We start from the raw sequence: 20,243 nt of genomic DNA on the forward strand, positions 1-20,243 counted from the left end.
GGGGTTTTTTGTTTGTTTTCACTTTTTGTTTATAAAAAGTACAGCTTTCTAGTTGGAGGGGATATTCAAAACATGGAGTGAGAAAGCACAAGGGTTATGCGTAATAAAGGTTGAAAAACACAATGATAAAGAGAGAAGACTGATTTTTCAATAATATACAGAACTGAGTGAAACCTTTTAAAGGAGTCATTGTAGATACAAATTTTGATAATGCCTTAAAAGTCACAAGCATATGACCATGTACTTGAACAAGTCTACAATAGTATAAAATGAGTGATTTATAGTTGTAATTAAAACTCATTGCAGCACTAACCTGACACATGATAACAACCATATCAGTAAGGTGCTTTACAGTTTATGTAACACTTTCCTGCAGTCTCTCTTTTGCCATATATTTAATGATGGCATAATTGTGCTACCTGCTAATTTGACTTAATTAGTAATTTCTTGTGAATGACTGTAATTAGAGGGACTGATTTACTGCCCAAGCAAATTTTCAATTCTCTTTTTACTTTATTAGTTACCTAATATTTATAATTAGGATCAGTTTAAATCGTATTCCATTTTGCATCATACATGCTGATCCTTATGTATATTAAGAAACAACTACTGATTCTTACTCCTTGACAGCTGAACTCCTCTTGCTCCAGGGCTTTTGTTATAACAAAACTTTCAACCCCTACCAGTCCACTGATAACTGCACATATCTCCCACTGGTCCTCATCTACTCACACTAGAGGGATACTTGTGTGCAACATTTAACATTCATTCACCAAAAAATATTTATTGAGCACCATGTACCAGAAATTGAGCAAGACATGGAAGCATACATAGTCCTGGGTCCTGCCTTCCCAGGGTCACAGACTACTGGGGTAGACAGAGCCTAGATTGTGGCAGGAGAGGTGGGCAGGAAGTTGGCAGACCTATTTTTCCTCATTTGATTCAGCACTTAGGAAGGGAAAACATAGCTATCATAGGTTGCACTCCCTCTACCCCCAGCACAGGATGCTGTAGGAGGGAGTGCCTGGGGCAAATAGCCTGGTACTAAATAGGTGAGAGGGAGAGCTGAGGTTAGGCAGGAATTAGTGAGGTGAAGATACTGGAGAAGCAAGTTCCCAGAAAAGAGGTAGCATCTGCAAAGGCCCTAATGCAGGAAAGAACTTGGCAGATTAAGAAACTCATTTAGTATAATTACAGAAATTGAGGCAACAGGAGAAATGGCTTAGAAGACTGGAAAGGTGTAGAATCCTAGAACGAAGTTAAAAATTTTATCTTGAGGGACTTCCCAGGTGGTCCAGTGGTTGAGAATCTGCCTGTCAGTGCAGGGGATACAAGTTTGATCCCTGGTCTAGGAAGATCCCACATACTGCAGGGCAGCTGAGCCCACGCACCACAACTACTGAAGCCAGCATGCCTAGAGCCTGTGCTGTGCAACAGGAGAAGCCACCACAATGAAAAGCCTGTGCACCACAATGAAGATTATCTCCCAACACCACAACTACAGAAGCCCTGCACATAGCAACAGAGACCCAATACTGCCAAAACATACGTTAATTAAAACAATACTTTATCTTGAAGGTGCTAAGAAGCCATGGAAAAGTTTTAATGACATTTCCCTGCCTCTTGTATCTCAACCCATTAGTTACCTGGATAGTCCCTCTTATCTTCAGGTACAGAGATGCTGTGCAGACAAGCGTAGTATCCTTTCAGACTGAAACACATGGATAGCTTGGCAGAAACCATACTTAGGAGCATCAGGTAGGAAAAGTATGAACTCAAGAGTCAGAATGCTTGAAGGTCTATAATGTATAATGTTGAACACATTTCTTAACCTCTCCAAGCCACTTTCCTTTTCTGTACAGTTGGTAATGTAACACTGAAATCCATCACCACATTGTTAGATCAGAAATAACAAATACAGTGCCTGTGATTGCCATTCCATAGGTGTTAGCTGCCACTATTTTAGCAATGCTCCCTTGCTAACACACATTTCAAACCCTCGTGAGGAATGGAATCACAAAATAATATATCATCAAATTGTGAAGAAACCTTAAAGATATCTGTATATGATGCTTGGATTCTTTCTGCAACACTGATGAACAGTTGGTTTGTTCTCCAGCATTACTTGTAACATCCAAAGACAGGAAGCTCACTACTGTCTGAAGCAGCCACTCCATGTTTGGCTCTATTAGCAGGTTCTTTTCTTGGACTGAATCCACATCTGCTTCCCTATGACTTCTGTTCAGGGGCCTCAGTAGCAGTTATACCTCTCCCCTGTGACAGTCCTCCAGGTGCTGGAGGTCATTATCTCCATTTACCACTCACCTAGAGTTGAAAAGCTTGTTTCTTCACCTAACAACAACAATAAAAGGGTCAATTAATCAAGAAAACAACAATTATACAACATATATATACCTAACATGGAGAAGGCAATGGCACCCCACTCCAGTACTCTTGCCTGGAAAATCCCATGGATGGAGGAGCTTGGGCTGCAGTCCATGTGGTCGCTAAGAGTCGGACACAACTGAGCGACTTCACTTTCACTTTTCACTTTCATGCATTGGAGAAGGAAATGGCAAGCCACTCCAGTGTTCTTGCCTGGAGAATCCCAGGGACGGGGGAGCCTGTTGGGCTGCCGTCTATGGGGTTGCACAGAGTCGGACACGACTGAAGCGACTTAGCAGCAGCAGCATATACCTAACAATACAACACAAAATGTTAATGGGAGATTTTAATCTTAGCTTACTCCTTGGAAGGAAAGTTATGACCAATCTGGATAGCATATTAAAAAGCAGAGACATTACTTTGATAACAAAGGTCCATCTAGTCAAGGTCATGGTTTTTCCAGTGGTCATGTATGGATGTGAGAGTTGGACTGTGAAGAAAGCTGAGCGCCGAAGAATTGATGCTTTTGAACTGTGCTATTGGAGAAGACTCTTGAGAGTCCCTTGGACTGCAAGGAGATCCAACCAGTCCATCCTAAAGGAGATCAGTCCTGGGTGTTCTTTGGAAGGAATGATGCTGAGGCTGAAACTCCAGTACTTTGGCCACCTCATGCGAAGAGTTGACTCATTGGAAAAGACCTTGATGCTGGGAGGGATTGGGGGCAGGAGGAGAAGGGGACGACAGAGGATGAGATGGCTGGATGGCATCACCAACTCGATGGACATGAGTTTGAGTAAACTCCCGGAGTTGGTAATGAACATGGAGTCCTGATGTGCTGTGATTCATGGGGTCGCAAAGAGTCAGACACGACTGAGCGACTGAACTGACTGAGTAGTTGTTCAGTTGCTTAGTCATGTCCGACTCTGTGATCCCATGGACTGCAGCATGCTAGGCTTCCCTGTCCTTCACTATTTCCTGGAGTTTGCTCAAACTGATGTTCCATTGAGTCAGTGATGCCATCCAACCATCTCATCCTCTGTCGTCCCCTTCTCTTGCCTTCAATCTTTCCCAGCATCAAGGTCTTTTCCAGTGAGTCGGCCCTTCCCATCAGGTAGCCAAAGTATTGGACTTTCAGCTTCAGCATCAGTCCTTCCAATGAATATGCAAGATTGATTCCCTTTAGGATTGACTGGTTTGAGCGCCTTGCAGTCCAAGGGACTCTCAAGAGTTTTATCCAGTGCCACAGTTCAAAAGCATCAATTCTTCAGCACTCAGCCTTCTTTGTGGTCCAACTCTCACATCTATACATGACTACTGGAAAAACCATAGCTTTGACTGTATGGACCTTTGTTGGCAAAGTAATGTCTCTGCTTTTTAATATGCTGTCTAGGTTGGTCATAGCTTTTCTTCCAAGGAGCAAGTGTCTTTTAATTTCATGACGGCAGTCACTGTCCACAGTGATTTTGGAGCCTAAGAAAGTCTGTCACTGTTTCCATTGTTTCCTCATCTATGCCATGAAGTGATGGGACCAGATGCCATGATCTTTGTTTTTTAAACATTGAGTTTTAAGCCAGCCTTTTCACTCTCCTAGTAGTAGTGTACTAGTAATAATAACTATCATTTGCTGAACATCCCCACTAAACTTGGTACTATAGATACACTCATAAGTAAGTCTCAACCTGTCAACTGAAGAAAGTTAGAAAAGTAAACAAGTGTAAAACAATATTACAGATACTAGGACAGGAATGTGCAGGAAAAAGCAGGGGGCAATTAGGGAAATAGTCATCTTGATAAAAGAGGGGCCTGCCCTTAGATGGTATAAACTATACCCTCTCAGTTGAGTAGGTAATACTTAAACACTCAACTGGACTTATTTGTGGTATTTGTTAAAATATTTTAGAGGCTTTAGTCACACAAAGTATTCAAAACAACCACTGTCAGTAACTGAAAATGCATTCTTACAAGAGATGTTAATTTTCCCTGTTAATATTCTTTACAAAGACTCTTGGGTTAGAGTCAGAATAATGGAAGCCAGGCAAGGAAGAAGAGTGGAATACTGTCATTTGCTGTACCTGTACATGGATGGCAAATACTTGGAAAGGAATATTTGAAAGTATTTGAAAGACTAGACTTGGCTAGTCTTTCATAAGCACTGAAATAGAAAAGATGAGGCATATTATGTTTGTTGTGGCCATTCAATATAGGAAGGCCACAGAAGATGGGGAGCAGTAAAGGACCTGCCCACTGACTCCTTGCAAGTTGTATGAAAGCAGCATGGTAGTCACAGTTCAATGCTTGTTTTTTTGTGTGGAGCCCTATACTGGATGCTAGGATAAAGAAAACCCAACCAGGAGCCTGAGACATGGGCACAAGGTGACCCAATGCAGGAAGAGGTAGGGAATCTTAGAAAAGGATTATTTGATGTGCCCTGGAAATTCTGAGGACAGATCCTTGGACTGATAAAGTTAGCCTTCCTAAAGGAGGCAGCATCTCCAGGAATAAAACAATGAAGTCCTCCCAAACTCCTAATGTGGGACTTTCTTCAGAGAGCCATAGAGTGCAAAAGGCAGTGAACCTCAAACTGCCTTTTTGAAGAAGAAACACATGAAAGAGGCAGAAACATGACAGTAAAATATCAGTGAAGAGTAATTTTTCAAGTTTATTGAACCTTTCAAGAAACATTTACAAAACTAAGGGTCTTGACTATTCCCCCAAACAAGAAATGATGAGAAAGCATAGAAAAGTTTATTTCACATTGTGTAAGCCTTCCACCTTTAGAAGTCACTAAGGAGGATAAAACAAGTGTTGTTAGAAGCGGAAAATACAGAGACAAATGAGGAAACAGGAGTGTTGAATAGAAGTTCAGACACCAGTCGTATCCCCATTGCCCAGATGAGGGGACTGAAGTTCAGAGACATTCTCCAACTCCTAAGACACAAATAGGACTCCTTTTCCCCCAACAGGGCAGTTGCAGCCCAGCGATGGGTTTAGCACACATGCCCCCTTCAGCCTTTTCTGAACTGACTTGACAAAACAGAAGCATTTACTCCCCAAAACTCTAAATGATATTTCATTAGACTGTCTCCTCAGCTGGGGCCCTGGTGCAAAGTAATCTCTCTTCTGCCCCTCATTTGCTGAACTAACTTTTTTTTTTTTAAGTAGTTCCCTTCAGGCATTATTATTATTAAGGCATTATCCACATACCATAAATGTCACCCTTTTAAAGTGTACAAACCTATGGTCTTGAGTATATTCACAAGATATCACCACTGTCTAATGCCAGATCATTTTCATTTCCCCGTAAGGAGACCTGGTTCCTCACTAGTAGATACTTCCAACTGTCCCTCCCCTAAACCCCTGGGAACAACTAATCTATTTTCTGTCTTTATGGATTTTCCTATTCTGGATGTTTCATATAAATGAAATCATACAATACATGGTGTTATGTGTCCAGCTTCTTAACAGTGTTTTTATGGTTCACTCATGTTGTAGCTTGAATTAGTACTTCATTTCTTTTTATGGCCAAAGAATAGTCTATCACAGATAGTCTATCATAGAGTGTGTTTTGTTTATCCATTCATCAGTTGATGGACTTTGGGTTTTTCTACCTTTTGGCTATTGTGAACAGCAGTTAGTCTAGTACTATGAATATTCATGTTCAAGTTTTTGTGTGGACAAATGCTTTTTGTGTTTGTGTAGTCAGTTGCACCTAGGGCTGCAATTGCTGGGTCATATGGTAACTCTGAGTTTAACTTTTTGAAGAATTGCCTATTTTTCAAAGGGCTACACATTTTACATTCCCATCAACATTGTATGAGGAGTCCAATTTTGCCACATCCTCACTAACACTCATTTTTTTTTAATGATAGCCATTTAGTAGGTCTAAAATAATATCTCCTTGTGGTACTGATTTTCATTTCCCTAATGACAGACGATGTAGAGTGTCATTTCATGTGTTGTTAACCTTTGTATATCTTCTTTGGAAAAATGTCTATGCAAATTCTTTTCCCAGTTTTTAATTGGGTTGTCTTTTTATTGTTAGGTCATCAGTTCAGTTCAGTCCCTCAGTCGTGTCCCACTCTTTGCAACCCCATGAATTGCAGCACACCAGGCCTCCCTGTCCATCACCAACTCCCGGAATTCACTCAGACTCACGTCCATCGAGTCAGTGATGCCATCCAGCCATCTCATCCTCTGTCATCCTCCCACCCCCAGTCCCTCCCAGCATCAGAGTCTTTTCCAATGAGTCAACTCTTCGCATGAGCTGGCCAAAGTACTGGAGTTTCAGCTTTAGCATCATTCCTTCCAAAGAAATCCCAGGGCTGATCTCCTTCAGAATGGACTGGTTGGAGTCCAAGGGACTCTCAAGAGTCTTCTCCAACACCACAGTTCAAAAGCATCAATTCTTCGGCGCTCAGCTTTCTTCACAGTCCAACTCTCACATCCATAAATGACCACTGGAAAAACCATAGCCTTGACTAGACGGACCTTTGTTGGCAAAGTCATGTCTCTGCTTTTGAATATGCTGTCTAGGTTGGCCATAACTTTCCTTCCAAGGAGTAAGTGTCTTTTAATTTCATGGCTGCAATCAACATCTGCAGTGATTTTGGAGCCCCCCAAAATAAAGTCTGCCACTGTTTCCACTGTTTCCCCATCTATAAAAACCATGAAGTGATGGGACCAGATGCCATGATCTTAGTTTTCTGAATGTTGAGCTTTAAGCCAACTTTTTCACCCTCCTCTTTCACTTTCATCAAGAGGCTTTTTAGTTCTCTTCACTTTCTGCCATAAGGGTAGTGTCATCTGCATATCTGAGGTTATTGATATTTCTCCTGGCAATCTTGACTCCAGTGTGTGCTTCTTCCAGCCCAGCATTTCTCATGATGTACTCTGCGTATAAGTTAAATAAACAGGGTGACAATATACAGCCTTTACGTACTCCTTTTCCTATTTGGAACCAGTCTGTTAGGTCATAAAAGTCCTTTTTTTCTGATTACAAGATCCTTATCAGATATATGTTTGCAAATACTTTCTCTCATTTTGTGGGTTTATATTTTTTTGAAATGTCCTTTGAAGCATTGCTGGACTACTTTTAACAAATACTAAAACATGTTAAACTAAATTAGGAATATGTAATTGTTGTTTGAATTATACTTTTAAATTTAATAAGCATTATAATTTTCTGAGCAAACCATGTTTTGGGGCTTCCAAACTAAGTTTTGAATTCATTATGGGATCTATCATAATGACAGTTATCACTTAATAGCATTTAGATGCCAGGTGCTGTTTGAGCACTTTGCAGGTATTAACTTATGTAAGTCTTACCACAATCCTATGAGGGAGAAATTTATTTCACTACTCATTGTACAGATAAGAATGGAGGCAGGTGCTCACTTTGGCAGCACAAACACTAAAATTGGAATGATACAGAGAAGATTAGTATGGCCCCTGTGCAAGGATGACATGCAAATTGGAGAACCATTCCATATTTTTACAAATTGAAAGAATAGCATTGAAACATTTACATTACTGTATGTAAACTTAGATAGCCAGTGGAAATTTGCTGGATGAGGCAGGGATTCAGATCCGGTGCTCTGTGATAGCTCAGAGGTGTGGGATGGGGGTGGGAGATTGTGGGGGGGAGGGTCAAGAGGGAGGGGGCATGTGTATACCTACCCTAGGGCTGATTCATGGTGATTTATGGCAGCAACCAACACAATATTGTATAGCAATTATCTTCCAGTTAAAAAAAAAAATGGGGGCAGAGGAAAGTCAAGTAATTTGCCTGAAGGAAAGTTAAGTAAGTTGAGTAATTTGCTCAACAGAGATGAGCTCCGGATTCCTTCTTAACCATTTGCTACTAGTGAGGCGAAATTAAACCATTTCAAAGAATGCCTAACTTCGGGGAAATAATAGTGTTTTCCTGGCATCTACGCTGAGAAGGCAATGGCAGCCCACTCGAGTACCCTTGCCTGGAAAATCCCGTGGTCGGAGGAGCCTGGTGGGCTGCAATCCATGGGGTCGCTAAGAATCGGACACGACTGAGCGACTTCACTTTCACTTTTCACTTTCATGCATTGGAGAAGGAAATGGCAACCCACTCCAGTATTCTTGCCTGGAGAATCCCAGGGACGGGGGAGCCTGGTGGGCTGCCGTCTATGGGGTCGCACAGAGTTGGACACGACTGAAGCGACTTAGCAGCAGTAGCAGCAGCAACACTGTGAACAGTTTTCCCCTCTTTACCTACCAGAAACTATCGCCACCTTTCCAGGTGTCCTCATTACTCCGTCCCCTCCCAGTCTAGCCTCAGGGCCTTCTCTCCTGTCCACTGGTCCGAGACAGTAGTTGGAAGTAAAAGTCGCCTGCGTTCCCCAGGTGGAGTGGTCCAAATTTCTGCCGGCCGATTGGAACCAAGAAGCAGCAGATTCCGCCCTAAGAGGCCACGGGCCAAGCCGTGGGCGGGGCCAGCAGAGGGGGCGGGAACTGAGCCAAGGCTGACTCGCCTCTACACTGTACGGCCCCTGCAGCTCAGAGCGGAGCCATGAGCTGGACCTGCCCGCGTTGTCAGCAACCGGTTTTCTTTGGTGAGGCCTGGGTGGAGAAAGGGGAGAAGACGGGGCAAGTGAGAGCTACTGGGTTCCCTGAGGATGCAAGGAGCTGGCGACCAGTTCCGGATCCTCTTTCCACCTGTGGGGTGCAGGGCATTCGGGCGGGATGGAGCTGGCCTCCCGGAGACATTCCCCGTCGCCTCTAGGAGCCAGGGTGGGCGGGAAGAAGAGGGGAAAGGAGGGCGCCTTCAGCTTGGCCTGGCTCCCCTCTGCCCGATTCCACCTTGTCCTCCACAGCAGAGAAAGTGAGCTCCCTGGGCAAGAACTGGCACCCATTCTGCCTGAAATGTGAGCACTGCCACAGCGTCCTGTCCCCAGGAGGGCATGCAGAGGTGAGGCCTGGCTAGTGCGCACAGCTCTGTATCTGTTCATTATCCCTGAGATACCAGCCCCCCTCCCCCGCCCCGTTTCAGTCCCATCTGCTCACCAAAGGCAGCCTCAGTAGCCAACTCCCATGATCACCTACTCGATAGGCACCATATGAGCCAGGATGTGGGGAGTCTGAATTGTGCTGATAGATCCCGTGGCTTTTGTGGGGTAGGGGAGGGAAGTAGCTGTGCTTCCTGACCTGCTCTTTCCCTTTTTCCCTGGCCACTGTGGCAATTCTGGCATGCCAGCTTACCCCTCACTCCTCCCATTCCCTCCAGCCCAGGCCAGTAGACAGCCACACCTGGCAGCTGTCTTGGGGGAAAGCCTGTGGGGCACAGGAGAGGCCCTGTTGGGCCCTAAGCAGTCCTCTTCCCTCTGCTTGTACCTAGCACAACGGAAGGCCATATTGCCACAAACCATGCTATGGGGCTCTCTTTGGACCCAGAGGTAAGTACCAGTCTGGAAAGGGCCAGGGAATAGCAGAACCCTCTGTGTGGCTGGGAGCTGGAGACTCAAGCCTGACCTCCCCTCTTCTTTCTGCAGGGGTGAACATTGGTGGTGTGGGCTCCTACCTCTACAAACCTCCCACTCCCACACCTGCCAGCATCACTCACCTTAGCCCCAGCAGCTTCAGCCCCCCCAGGCCCAGGACTGGCCTCCCTCAGGGCAAGAAAAGTAAGTGAGATTGGGCCCCAGCCAAGGAACTCCTCCTCCTGACCCTTCCCCAGGATGGAACAGGAGGTGGGACCAGGTTGCAGTATTCCACCTAGTCCTCCGCTTCACATGCCTACAACTTTGTTCATGGCAAAGTCTTCTCCGTGGCTCCTTTTTTGATATTTCCTCATGTCAGCTGCTGAGTAAGAGGTAAATTGGGCAGATGGCATTATCACCCCCACTTTACAGGTGAGGAAACTATGGTCTGTAGAGGGCAAGTGAACTTTTGCAGTCACACAGCTAATCAGAGGCAAAGCTGGCCTAGAACTCAGGCCTCTCCCAGTTCAGGGCCATGGAAGGAATAACCTAGTGTGAAGGGTCACTGAGATGGGCCAGCCCCTCACATTCTTTCATTTCTCTCTCTCCATGTTCCTTCATCCCCTGAGTGGACAGTGACACTGTGCTCCCCAACACCTGACACCCCTGCCCTGGCCAGCTCCTGTATCAGCTCAGGTTTCCTGAGGATTGGGTTGCTGACAGAGTTGGGCTGGTGGGCACCTGAGGCTCTGGGAGGATGAGAAGGAAGCAGGTGGTCCCTCTTGCAGACAGGGATAAGGCAGGAGATAGAGTCAGAGGGGACTCAGCTCTGCCTGAGAAAAGCAGGCTCATGTCCATGTGGGTGGGAGGCTGTGGGATGAGCCTGGCTTTTGGAAGAGGACAGTGCCATATACAAGCCAGGGCTGATGGGCCCTGATTAGGCTTGGCTCCCACCTTAGCCCTAGCTGGGGGCCTCTTCCTCTTAAAGGCCCTCCTCACATGAAGACATTCACTGGGGAGACCTCGTTGTGCCCAGGCTGTGAGGAACCCGTCTATTTTGGTAAGTGACAACAGAAAGCTAGGGGAAGGCGGTGGTGCCAGGCAAGTGGGTCTTCCTGTTCTGTCCCTGGAACTACCACCTCTCCTCCACCAGCTGAGACGGTGATGTCTTTGGGCAGAAATTGGCACCGACCCTGTCTGAGGTGCCAGCGGTGCCGGAAGACCCTGACTGCTGGGAGTCACGCTGAGGTGAGCAGGGCAGGGGTGGGTGACTATGCTGGAGGGAGGCTGGAAAAGAGCCAAGCTGAGACGTCTCTCTTTTTCTCTGTGTCCCAGCATGACGGCGCCCCCTACTGCCACATTCCCTGCTATGGCTACCTGTTTGGCCCCAAAGGTGGGCAGCCCCACCCCAGACACTGGGCCTGAAGTATGGCATGTGGGTCTGTGTGGACAATTTCCCCTGTGGTCAAACACACTGCAGGCCCCTCCCAGTTCCCTCCAGCCTTCAGCCCAGCAACCCCCAACCCCAAGGCCCTTGGTGATGGGGTTCTCTCCTTCAGGTGTGAACATTGGTGATGTGGGCTGCTACATCTATGACCCCGTGGAGATAAAATCTAAATGAAATACTCACAGGAGAGGTCACACTAACCCGGGTCTTCCATCAACCCCTCCATGGTCCAATGGAAGCTACAGAATTTTCTAGTCCCATGAGAGTGGGAGAAGGTGGGCTTCTGGCGGCCTGGGCCTAGGCTCCATGGTAGACCAGAGTCTAGACTTTCTCTGCCAACTCCTCCCTCTTCCATTCCTATCTGGTCAGAGGACACAGGCCACCTCACTTTAAGGGTAGCCTCTTGGTCTTTCCAATCGCTTGACCCAGCAAATTCTGTAACTTCAAGGTACTCATAAAACGTGTGTTTATTTTTGCTTCTCCAATAAAATGTTGGCTCCCATGCCTTCAATTCTTCTTTAGACATGAGGCCTAGACAGTGGGTTGCAGGGTGGGGAGTGTAGGGGTGAGGGGGTGCATTAGCCTGCAGAGTGCCTGGGAGGTAGCAAAGTCAGCCACAGGAACAAAGAGCTCTGTTCTCCTGGCTCCCTGGCTCTGGCACCAGGCAGCCCCAGCCCCACACAGTGGACAGCATGCCCACCAGCCCTACTGGTACCAGAAGTATCATAGGACAGCTATTTCTTTAGCACCATGTCTAGAAGAAGCACCTTAGCATCTCATTTGAGCATGAGAGGAGATAGATCCTGTGGTGAGGTCTGCTAAGAGGCTTCATTATCCATTTGAGAGATGACCAGAAAGGGAAAGTCACAAGCCCAAGGTCACCCAGAAGTCAGTGACAAAGCTGGGACCAGAACCCAAGGCCAGACTCAGTGGCTTTTCGTCCAGGGCTTATCTCACAGCTCCAGGGGCACCTGTATTTACAAAATCCTCCCAGCCATGAGAGGGGTGCTAGACTTCTCCAGCAGCCACTACATTCTGGGAAGCTGCTGTGTTACTGGAGGCCAAATAGTCAGGCTGGATGAGAACAGAGAGAGAGCAACTGCAGCCCCAGGCAGGGGGCTCGCTGCCTCCAGCCCCAGCCCCAGGGCCTGCCCTTCTGTTCTCTTAGCCCCTGCTGCAGAACTTCTGTAGAGGGCCTGCCCTCAATACCACTCAGTCCTGGACCTGCTTCATGGGCATCTCTTCCTCCTGAAGACTGGATGGGGCACTGGGGAGGAAGGAGTCATGAGCAATGGTGGGGTTTAGCCTCTCAGCCAACCACCCCAGCCTGCCCCTGAGGGCTGGCCTGGGGCTCCCCCCAGCTCTTGACATGCAAACACATGCACTTCCACAAGTGACTCCCACACATGCCTGACACATCCCTGACATGTAGGCGTACCTGAGTGTGTGTACACATCCTCTTCTTCCTGGACACACTCACAGGTATGGGCTCATGGACACTTTTATACACACCTCAGGTCATGCTCCCATGCACACTCGCATACATGACTGGATACACATGTGCTGACATGGCTCCCTCTCTGAATCTTATCTAAGATGTCAGGGACCTGGGCACCCATACCCACATGCACGTGCTCACACAGAGACAGTCCTGTACACACACCTCTTCCTCTCCACATCTTGGATGGTCTCTGGCAACTGTGCCTGCTTTGTCTCTGGTAGCAGGAGGGTAGTGCAGGCAGCCAGCAGGGCGATCCCCCCATAAGCGAGCTTGGGCAATGACAGCCATACTCCGTCCAGCAAGGCTGCCAGTGGGGCCAAAGACCCCCCTAGCCGGCCCACCAGTGCAGTCAGCCCCATCCCCGTCTGTCTGTTCAGAAAGGACGGAGGAGAGGGCTGGTACTTGAAATTACTTGCAGTCATGCCTCACGGGGCTCCCCTTCTGGGCTGGAAGGCCCTGTTGCCCCCTTCTCCCCAGACAGCTAAGAAAACTGGGGATTCTTTCAGGTGGTCTTCCCACCCACCCCCACCCCCCCAAGCCCAGGGGCCCCCAAGCCAGCACCCACAGGGGGATGGGCTCCTGTTCTGATAGTACCAATCAGGTACTGCAGAAGGAAAATAAAGAAGTCATTAGAAAGAGGATGGGGAGAGGATGGTGTGAAAGGAAGAGGTCAGCAGCTGGAACAGACTGCTGTGCTAGAGAAGACAGAGGGCTTTCTGAACATGCCCAGCTGTCTGCCCATCTCCTCTCCACCTGTCAATAGTTACCTGAAAGAAGAGCCTTATGTCCAGAGACAACCCCCCAAGGGCAGCTCTGCTTAGGCTGTGGTGAGTAGGATGGGATGGGTTGGACAGATGGGGCCTTTTGCGACTGTTTTCTTTTAAAGGAGCCCCAGAGAAGTTGTCTGTCTTTGCTCAGGTTCACTTTGTAAAGATTAAATGCCCCACCTCTTCCCAGATTTAGACAAACGCAGACGGTTCAGATTAGGTCTGTAAGGAATGGATGACAGGGACCGGGGTACAGTGTACGTGTCTAGGATGTTAGTAAGAGATGTGACTAACAAGCCCTCCCTCCAGGTGGCTTGCCTGGGACCCCTCACCTGAGGACGGTAGGGTACAACTCCGACGTGAACAGGTAGACAGTGGTGAAGGCAGCTTCAGAAAAACCTTTCCCCATCACCGCCAGGGCGGTGCTCCAGTTCTTCATCTCTGGAGGGAAAGGGGTTCAGGCAGTGAGCCGGCCTTGCCGGATAACCGAGGTTCTCCCAGGATAGGAGGTGCAGTCTCGGGAGAGGGCGGGACTTAACTGGCCTTGAGTCGGGGGCTTCCGGGATGGGATGGGGCGGGTTCTCGGCCAGGGGGCGGGGCCTACGGGAATGGGCGGGGCTCACCGGGGGACACCAGTATCCTGAAGCCCACGGCGAGCGCGGCGCCAAGCAGCGTTCCCGCCATCGTGAGGCGGCGTCCCGCGTGGCGCACCGACAGATAGACCAGCAGCTTGGAGGGCAGCTCCACGGCCCCGAACACCAGCTGCGTCAGGTACATGTTCAGGCCTAGTCCCGACAAGTCCAGGCTCACGCCGTAGTAAGAGAAGTTCACTCCAAACCTGAGGGGGTCGCGATGCCTCTCAGGGGTCCTCCTTCGCGCCCCATTGTCCTCTCAGGAGCCTTAGGCCTTTCAGAGGGACCATCTCTCCCCACCTTCGGAGCCCACTGCCCATGACCTTCCCAGTCCCCATAATCCCTTCTGGTGGCCCAAACGCCCTTACCTAATCTTCACAACAACCCCGTGAGATAGGAACTAATAGCGTCCTGTCGTACAGCAGAGGCACTGAGGCTCAGGATGCTAAGTGACCTACCTGTCCAAGGGCTCACAGTAAGGAAGCGGCAGAGCTTGCATTTGACCCACGTATCTCTGACGCCGGCTCCATCCTGACCTTCCAGAGTCCAGTCCCTCCAGAAGCTGACCCTCCCGCCCCCCGCAGTTACAGTTTCACTTGTCCCGTGTCCTCTCACACTCAGCACCAGCTGGAGCCCGCCCCTCCCCCACCCCGCCTGGCCCAGGTCAGGCTCCCTCACCACACCACCATGCAGCACAGTGAGATGTATCGCAGCCGTGGTGTCCGGAACAGGTCTAAATACGAGGGTCTTCGGACCATCCGCTCCGCGGCAGCCACTTTGTTCAGGGCCTGGTGGGAGAGGAGGGTTTGTGATGCCAGAGTCGGCTGTGAGGCCTGAGCAAGGTACCCTTGTTCTCCCTGGATCTCTGTCCTCTGCTGCAGTAGCGGGGGAGGGGATGCCGGTGGGAGCTGAGTAGGGTGGGCCCTGAGCAAAGGGTGTGGCCCACCAGGGCCAGTAGGACATCCTGAAGAGTTTGGGATGTTCTACGGGGGTCCAGGAGCTTTTCTTGCACAGTGTGGATCCCAGGAAGGGGACCCTTGACACAACCTGCTGACCCCCACGCTCACACACAAACATGCACTTGCACACAAGCACATCATGCATTCACTCTCACCTCCCGGCTCAGGCTGTCCTCACCCACAGGCCGCCCATTGAGCCTGGCACAGCGGAGCAGGTACCTGTGGGCCTCTTCCACACGGCCCTGGGTCAGAAGCCAGCGAGCAGATTCAGGCACCCACCTGGGGGACAGGAGGAGGCCCTTCAGTCAGAGTCGCTGCCCTAAGCCACATCTCCCTCCTGGGCACACCTGTCCGCCTCCAGGCTCTTCCCCACACAGTACCCTCAGCCTGGAACATGTTCCCTTCCCAAGCCCTCCTCATCTAATGAACTATTCATCCGTTAAGGCCCAATTTCATAGCCACCTCTGTGCACTCTTCTTTGCCCAGGTCTAAGTACCCCACAGCCTGGAATTCCCTGCTCTGCTCAAATGAATTGGTCTCACTCCCAAAACCTCAGCCCCCAGCACTAGCTATCACTTCTCCCACAGGTGACCAGGAGGGCATAGGATGAAAGAGAGACAGATACACAGACATACCCAGAGGGATCATCCAAAACCAGTTCATTTGGGGGAGGCAGTGAAATGGCCACCTCACCCAGCATTTCACCCTCCTGTCTAGACTCCTGTTCTGGCTTTGCCCCCAGCCCCACTGGTCCCGGGCGCCAGCCTATTTGTGCTTCGCTCTGTCTCTCCATCCCCATCTCCCCTGTCGCTCTGTCTGTGCCTCTGAATCTGCCTTTCAGTCCTGGTCTCTCACTGTCTCTCAGTGGTTCTGCCTCTGTCATTCCATCTCTATCTATATTTTGTTCTCTCTTTCTCTGCTTCACATGCCTGATGCCATCCTCTTTATACCGATGTTTGTCTCTCTTTCTCTCTCGGTCACTGACTATTTCTCTTCATCTCTCAGTTTCTCTTTCAAATCTCATCCATGCGTGTGTTCAGTCGCTCGGCTGTGTCTGACTCTTTGCAACCCCATGGACTGTAGCCCACCAGGCTCCTCTGTACATGGGATTCTCCAGGCAAGAATACTGGAGTGGGTTGCCATTTCCTCCTCCAGGGAATCTTCCTGACCCAGGGATCAAACCTGTGTCTCCTGCATTGGCAGGCAGATTCTTTACCTCTGAGACACCTGGGAAGTGATTCATTCTGTCTCTGGCTTCTGTATCTCCCACTCCCCAGCTGCCCACAAGTCTCACCAGAGGGTAAGGATGCCTGGGACACAAGGCAGGGTGACAGTCAGCAGGAGCCATCGCCAATCCCGTATCAGGTAGCTGATCAGTGCCAACAGCATCACACCCCCTGTCCAGAAGGTGCTGCTCAGGACACCTGCCACGGTCCGGTGTCTCACGTCCAGCCACTCCAGTTCTGGGCCAGGGCAGGGGTTGGAGGCAGGAAGACAGTTAGCAAGGGCCAGATGGGCTCAGTCTCACCTTTGACTGCTGCTTCCTTCCTGTCCTCTAGGTCCTACCCATTCTTTGCGTGCCTTACCCAGTGGCATCACAATGATGGTGAAGCCAGCCAAAGCCATGCCAGTGAGGGTTCGAGTGATGGCAAACATGATGTAGCTGACCGAGGCTGCAGACGCCAGGCCCAGCACCAGGGAGCTCACGTAGGCCACCAGCAGCAGGCGGCGCCGCCCAAACCTGCACAGGGGTCACGCAGGGTCAGCACCCTGTAGACGGGAAGTCCCATACCACAGTTAGTGGAAGAGGGTTCCCCACCCCACTCCGTATTGGCCCCTCTACCTCACCCCACCTGTCAGACAGGTATCCATAGACCACGGCCCCCACCAGCACACCGGCGAAGAAGAAGGTGGAAATGGCTTTGTTCAGGCCTTTCTGCTCACACACAAGGTCCCACTGCAGGAACAGGCAGAGAGGGGCCTCCTATGGGCATAGGCCCCTTCCAGCTGGTACCAATCCCTCTTCTCCCAGACCCTGGGGCTTTCTGAGGTCAACTGTGCCATCCTGGTACCTCCATGTAAGATAATAAGTCCCCAACTATTCCCTCCAGCTTGGGGGGTGGAAAGCTTTGCCCCCCACCGCAGTCCTGCAACCTCAGTTTTTTCCCATGGAAGGCCTTGACTATGACAACAAGAATTCTGCTCCTTCCCAGACAGACTGTCCCCCACCTCCTCCTCCATCCTCCAGATGAATTATATAAATCCTAGACCTAGGGCCTGGAAAAAGGAAGGGAGAGAAGGAGTCTTCTATTGTTTTTCCACCTCTTAGAACAGAAAAACCCTTCTCAAATCTCTGCCCCAGCTCCCTGGAGTCAACTTACCCCTCCCTTGCCCTAATCACTTCTCAAGTGGTAATAGCAGTTCTCACACAGGGCCTTTACCACAAGCCAGGAACTAAACTCAGTGCTTTAAAGTTATAGACCCCAACTACAGATTGGTAAACGGAGACTCTCAAAGGTAAAGTAATGTATCTAATGCCCACATGGTAATCACCCAAGGCAATGGCAGACCCATTCACTCACATGTCCCCCAACCTCCCAACTCGGGTACCTCAGTTGCAATGGTGGAGGAGAATTCCGAGTGGTTGTACTCCCAGCCCTGAGGACAGGGCACTGTGGAGGGCTCGCCCTCTGGTTGCTCCCCAGAGTTCTGCCCCTCTCCCCACAACGTGCTGTTGGGGAGGGCCTGCGGATGGGTGAAGCGGAGGCAGGCGCTGAGACTGCCGTCAGGTTCCCGGGGCAGGTGGGCCTCCAGCCATGCATCCTGGTTGCTGAAGTTGTCCGGGGCCCCAGGCAGGGCACAGCGGTGGGCCGGCACAGCAGCCAGGAAGATGGGCAGGAGGAAGTGCATGGGCAGCAGCACCCGGGGCAGGGCCAGCAGGGCCACGTTCCGCAGCTGGAAGGGCCCAAAGCCGCCCACCTTGTCTAGCAGCTCCTCGAATCCCATGCTGCTTACCCACCAACCTTCTCCTGCGCCGACTCCCTCTACAGTGCCCAGCACAGCTCAAACCACCCACCACTTGAACCCTTGGACTCTGGAGGCGGGAGAGACAGACTGATGAGCAGAGAGCCTTCAGTCAGAATCCAGCCCTCAGGGGCTGGCCCAGGATGGGGCCCTCCCAGGCCACCCAGGTCTCCAGGGATCCCTGCCTGTCTGGCTTAGTTCCCCGGGGGAGGAGGGGAAGAGGCGGGAGGGGCTGCCATCCACTCAGAAGTCACTGACATTGTGGCTCTGTGACTTACATATTGGTGCTCAAGGACCAAGTGGGGTAACCTTGAGCTGCCAGGGGGTAGCTGGGTGTGTGGGAGATGAGGCCCTAGCCCCTTGGTCAGCAGCGCTTCCAAGGGTCCCTAAAAGGAGAAGTCCCCTGGAGCACAGTGCCAGCTCTCCCTGGATGCCCTTTGTCCTATGAAGCCTTAGTTCATCTGTGTCTATTTGTAGCCACAGCCTGGCCGGCAGCTCGGGATGCAAGACCGAGATCTAGGTCCTAACCAGGTGAAGGGTTCTTCCGGCTGAGAACCCTTCCTGTACACAGGAAGGGAACACAAGGCCTTCCTGTACTCCTACCTGGAGCATATGTCCCAGGCAGAAACACACCTGAAACCGCACCAGACAGTCTGGCTGACCTGGGGATCCCAGACCCATCACCCTTCCATTTTTTCACTCAGGGTCTCTTCCCATACACACAGTCCCATCTGCCTGCCCTCTGACTCTATTTCAGGAGCGTCCCAGATTACCCCGTGGTGGGTGGGGGGTGGTGGTAGGGAAGGAAGGAGTTTGCCAGGGTCCTGGCATAGTTGCCTGCAGTGAATGCCTAAGACTCAGAATTTGTCTGATCTCCCCACTCAGTTCTCATTCATGGCCCTTGCCACGAAAGCACAGTGGAAGCCAGCAATGTCAGACTCATTCTGATCTGATTCTACCAGGTTGGCAAAGCTGGGAGATTGTCACATCGTATTCCAAGGGCTCTAGATTTCTAAGCAAATAAGCTTTTCAAGGGCTTAAGCTAAAAAAAAAAATTTTTTTTTTAGATCTTTCATTTAATCTAGCCCCCACTTTGAATAGATAGGGAAAACAATTTGGGAGGCTGAGAACACCTCTGGCTGGGGTCACCAGCCACTGACTCAGCAGCAGAGAGAAGACCTGGACCCCTGACTCTGGCCCCAGTCTTTAACCCAAGCTGCTGAGCTGGAAATGGTCCAGTCTGAGCTAGGCTGGACTCTCTGAGAAAGCTCTGGGGAAAGAGGTACATTGTTGATATGGTGTGTGTTACTGGTGATGCTAGTAGACTTGGGAGTGATTTGGTGATGATGATGGGAGGTAATAGTAGTATTAACAAGAGCTGTTGAGTCTCTAATGCAACCTCAGCATTTTGTAAGGTAGAAAGATGCCTCTGTCACAGTCCCTGCCCTCAGTGAACATGCAGTCTGGCAGGAGGGTTAAAACAAGTGATACAAGCCCCTCCCACTGGCTCCAGTCTCACCCCTCTCAAACCGCCCCCACCCCCCACCCCAACCCACCCCTCCCCCACCCCAACACACCCACTGGAATGAACATTTTAAAACACAGATTGGGCAGGGTAATGTCTGTTTAAAACCCTTTATCAGAGGCTTCCCTGGTGGTCCAATGGCTAAGACTCCATGTTCCCAATGAAGGGAGTCCGAGTTCGATCCCTGGTCAGGGAACTAGATTCCATATGCCACAGCTAAGATCCCACAACATGCAACTAAGGGCTCACATGCCCCAGCTTAAAGATCCCGTGTGTTACAACTAAGACCTGACATAAATAAATAAATAAATATTAAGGAAATAATCACAGTAGCCAAAATGTAGAGGCAGCCCAAAGTGTATCAGTCGATGAATGGATAAACAAAATGTGGTCTATCCCTACAACAGACTATCATTCAGCCTTAAAAAGGAATGAAGTACTGATAAGATCTAAACATGGGTGAGAATCCTGGAAATGTGCTGTGTAAGGAAGGCAGTCACAAAGAGCCACGTATGGTGCGATTCCAATGATATGAAATGTGCAAAATAGGCAAAT

At 49.7% G+C, this 20,243-nt stretch overlaps 2 protein-coding genes and 1 non-coding gene across 5 annotated transcripts; 2 read left to right on the forward strand and 1 right to left on the reverse strand.

The window, feature by feature from the left end:
* The first annotated feature begins 7,771 nt into the window (after positions 1-7,771).
* On the forward strand, positions 7,772-7,878 carry LOC112583166. The gene has a single exon (XR_003107509.2). It is a non-coding gene; the product is annotated as a U6 spliceosomal RNA (small nuclear RNA).
* Positions 7,879-8,486: 608 nt separating this feature from the next.
* Positions 8,487-11,782, forward strand: CRIP3 (cysteine rich protein 3). 2 transcript variants are annotated; one of them, XM_025269455.3, is made up of 8 exons: positions 8,487-8,969; positions 9,231-9,325; positions 9,752-9,809; positions 9,906-10,037; positions 10,822-10,893; positions 10,987-11,081; positions 11,169-11,226; positions 11,393-11,782. In XM_025269455.3, exons 1-8 carry the CDS (start codon positions 8,927-8,929, stop codon positions 11,452-11,454), a joined length of 615 nt encoding a protein of 204 aa, XP_025125240.1. In that variant the 5' UTR covers positions 8,487-8,926; the 3' UTR covers positions 11,455-11,782. The 2 variants fall into 2 exon arrangements, with proteins under 2 accessions (XP_025125240.1, XP_025125247.1); XM_025269462.3 differs by lacking the exon at positions 11,169-11,226 and having other exon boundaries at positions 8,489-8,969.
* Positions 11,783-12,042: 260 nt separating this feature from the next.
* SLC22A7 (solute carrier family 22 member 7) lies at positions 12,043-18,258 on the reverse strand. Of its 2 annotated transcripts, XM_006069254.4 has the most exons (10): positions 17,750-18,258; positions 16,993-17,096; positions 16,726-16,880; positions 16,434-16,602; positions 15,295-15,418; positions 14,859-14,968; positions 14,172-14,386; positions 13,881-13,989; positions 12,944-13,150; positions 12,043-12,547 (listed from the first exon to the last, which is right to left on the reverse strand). In XM_006069254.4, exons 1-10 carry the CDS (start codon positions 18,143-18,145, stop codon positions 12,493-12,495), a joined length of 1,644 nt encoding a protein of 547 aa, XP_006069316.1. In that variant the 5' UTR covers positions 18,146-18,258; the 3' UTR covers positions 12,043-12,492. The 2 variants fall into 2 exon arrangements, with proteins under 2 accessions (XP_006069316.1, XP_006069317.1); XM_006069255.4 differs by lacking the exon at positions 12,944-13,150.
* Between the last annotated feature and the right edge of the window lie 1,985 nt (positions 18,259-20,243).

This window comes from Bubalus bubalis, chromosome 2 (genome assembly GCF_019923935.1).
Source record: "Bubalus bubalis isolate 160015118507 breed Murrah chromosome 2, NDDB_SH_1, whole genome shotgun sequence".
Lineage (NCBI taxonomy): Eukaryota > Metazoa > Chordata > Mammalia > Artiodactyla > Bovidae > Bubalus > Bubalus bubalis.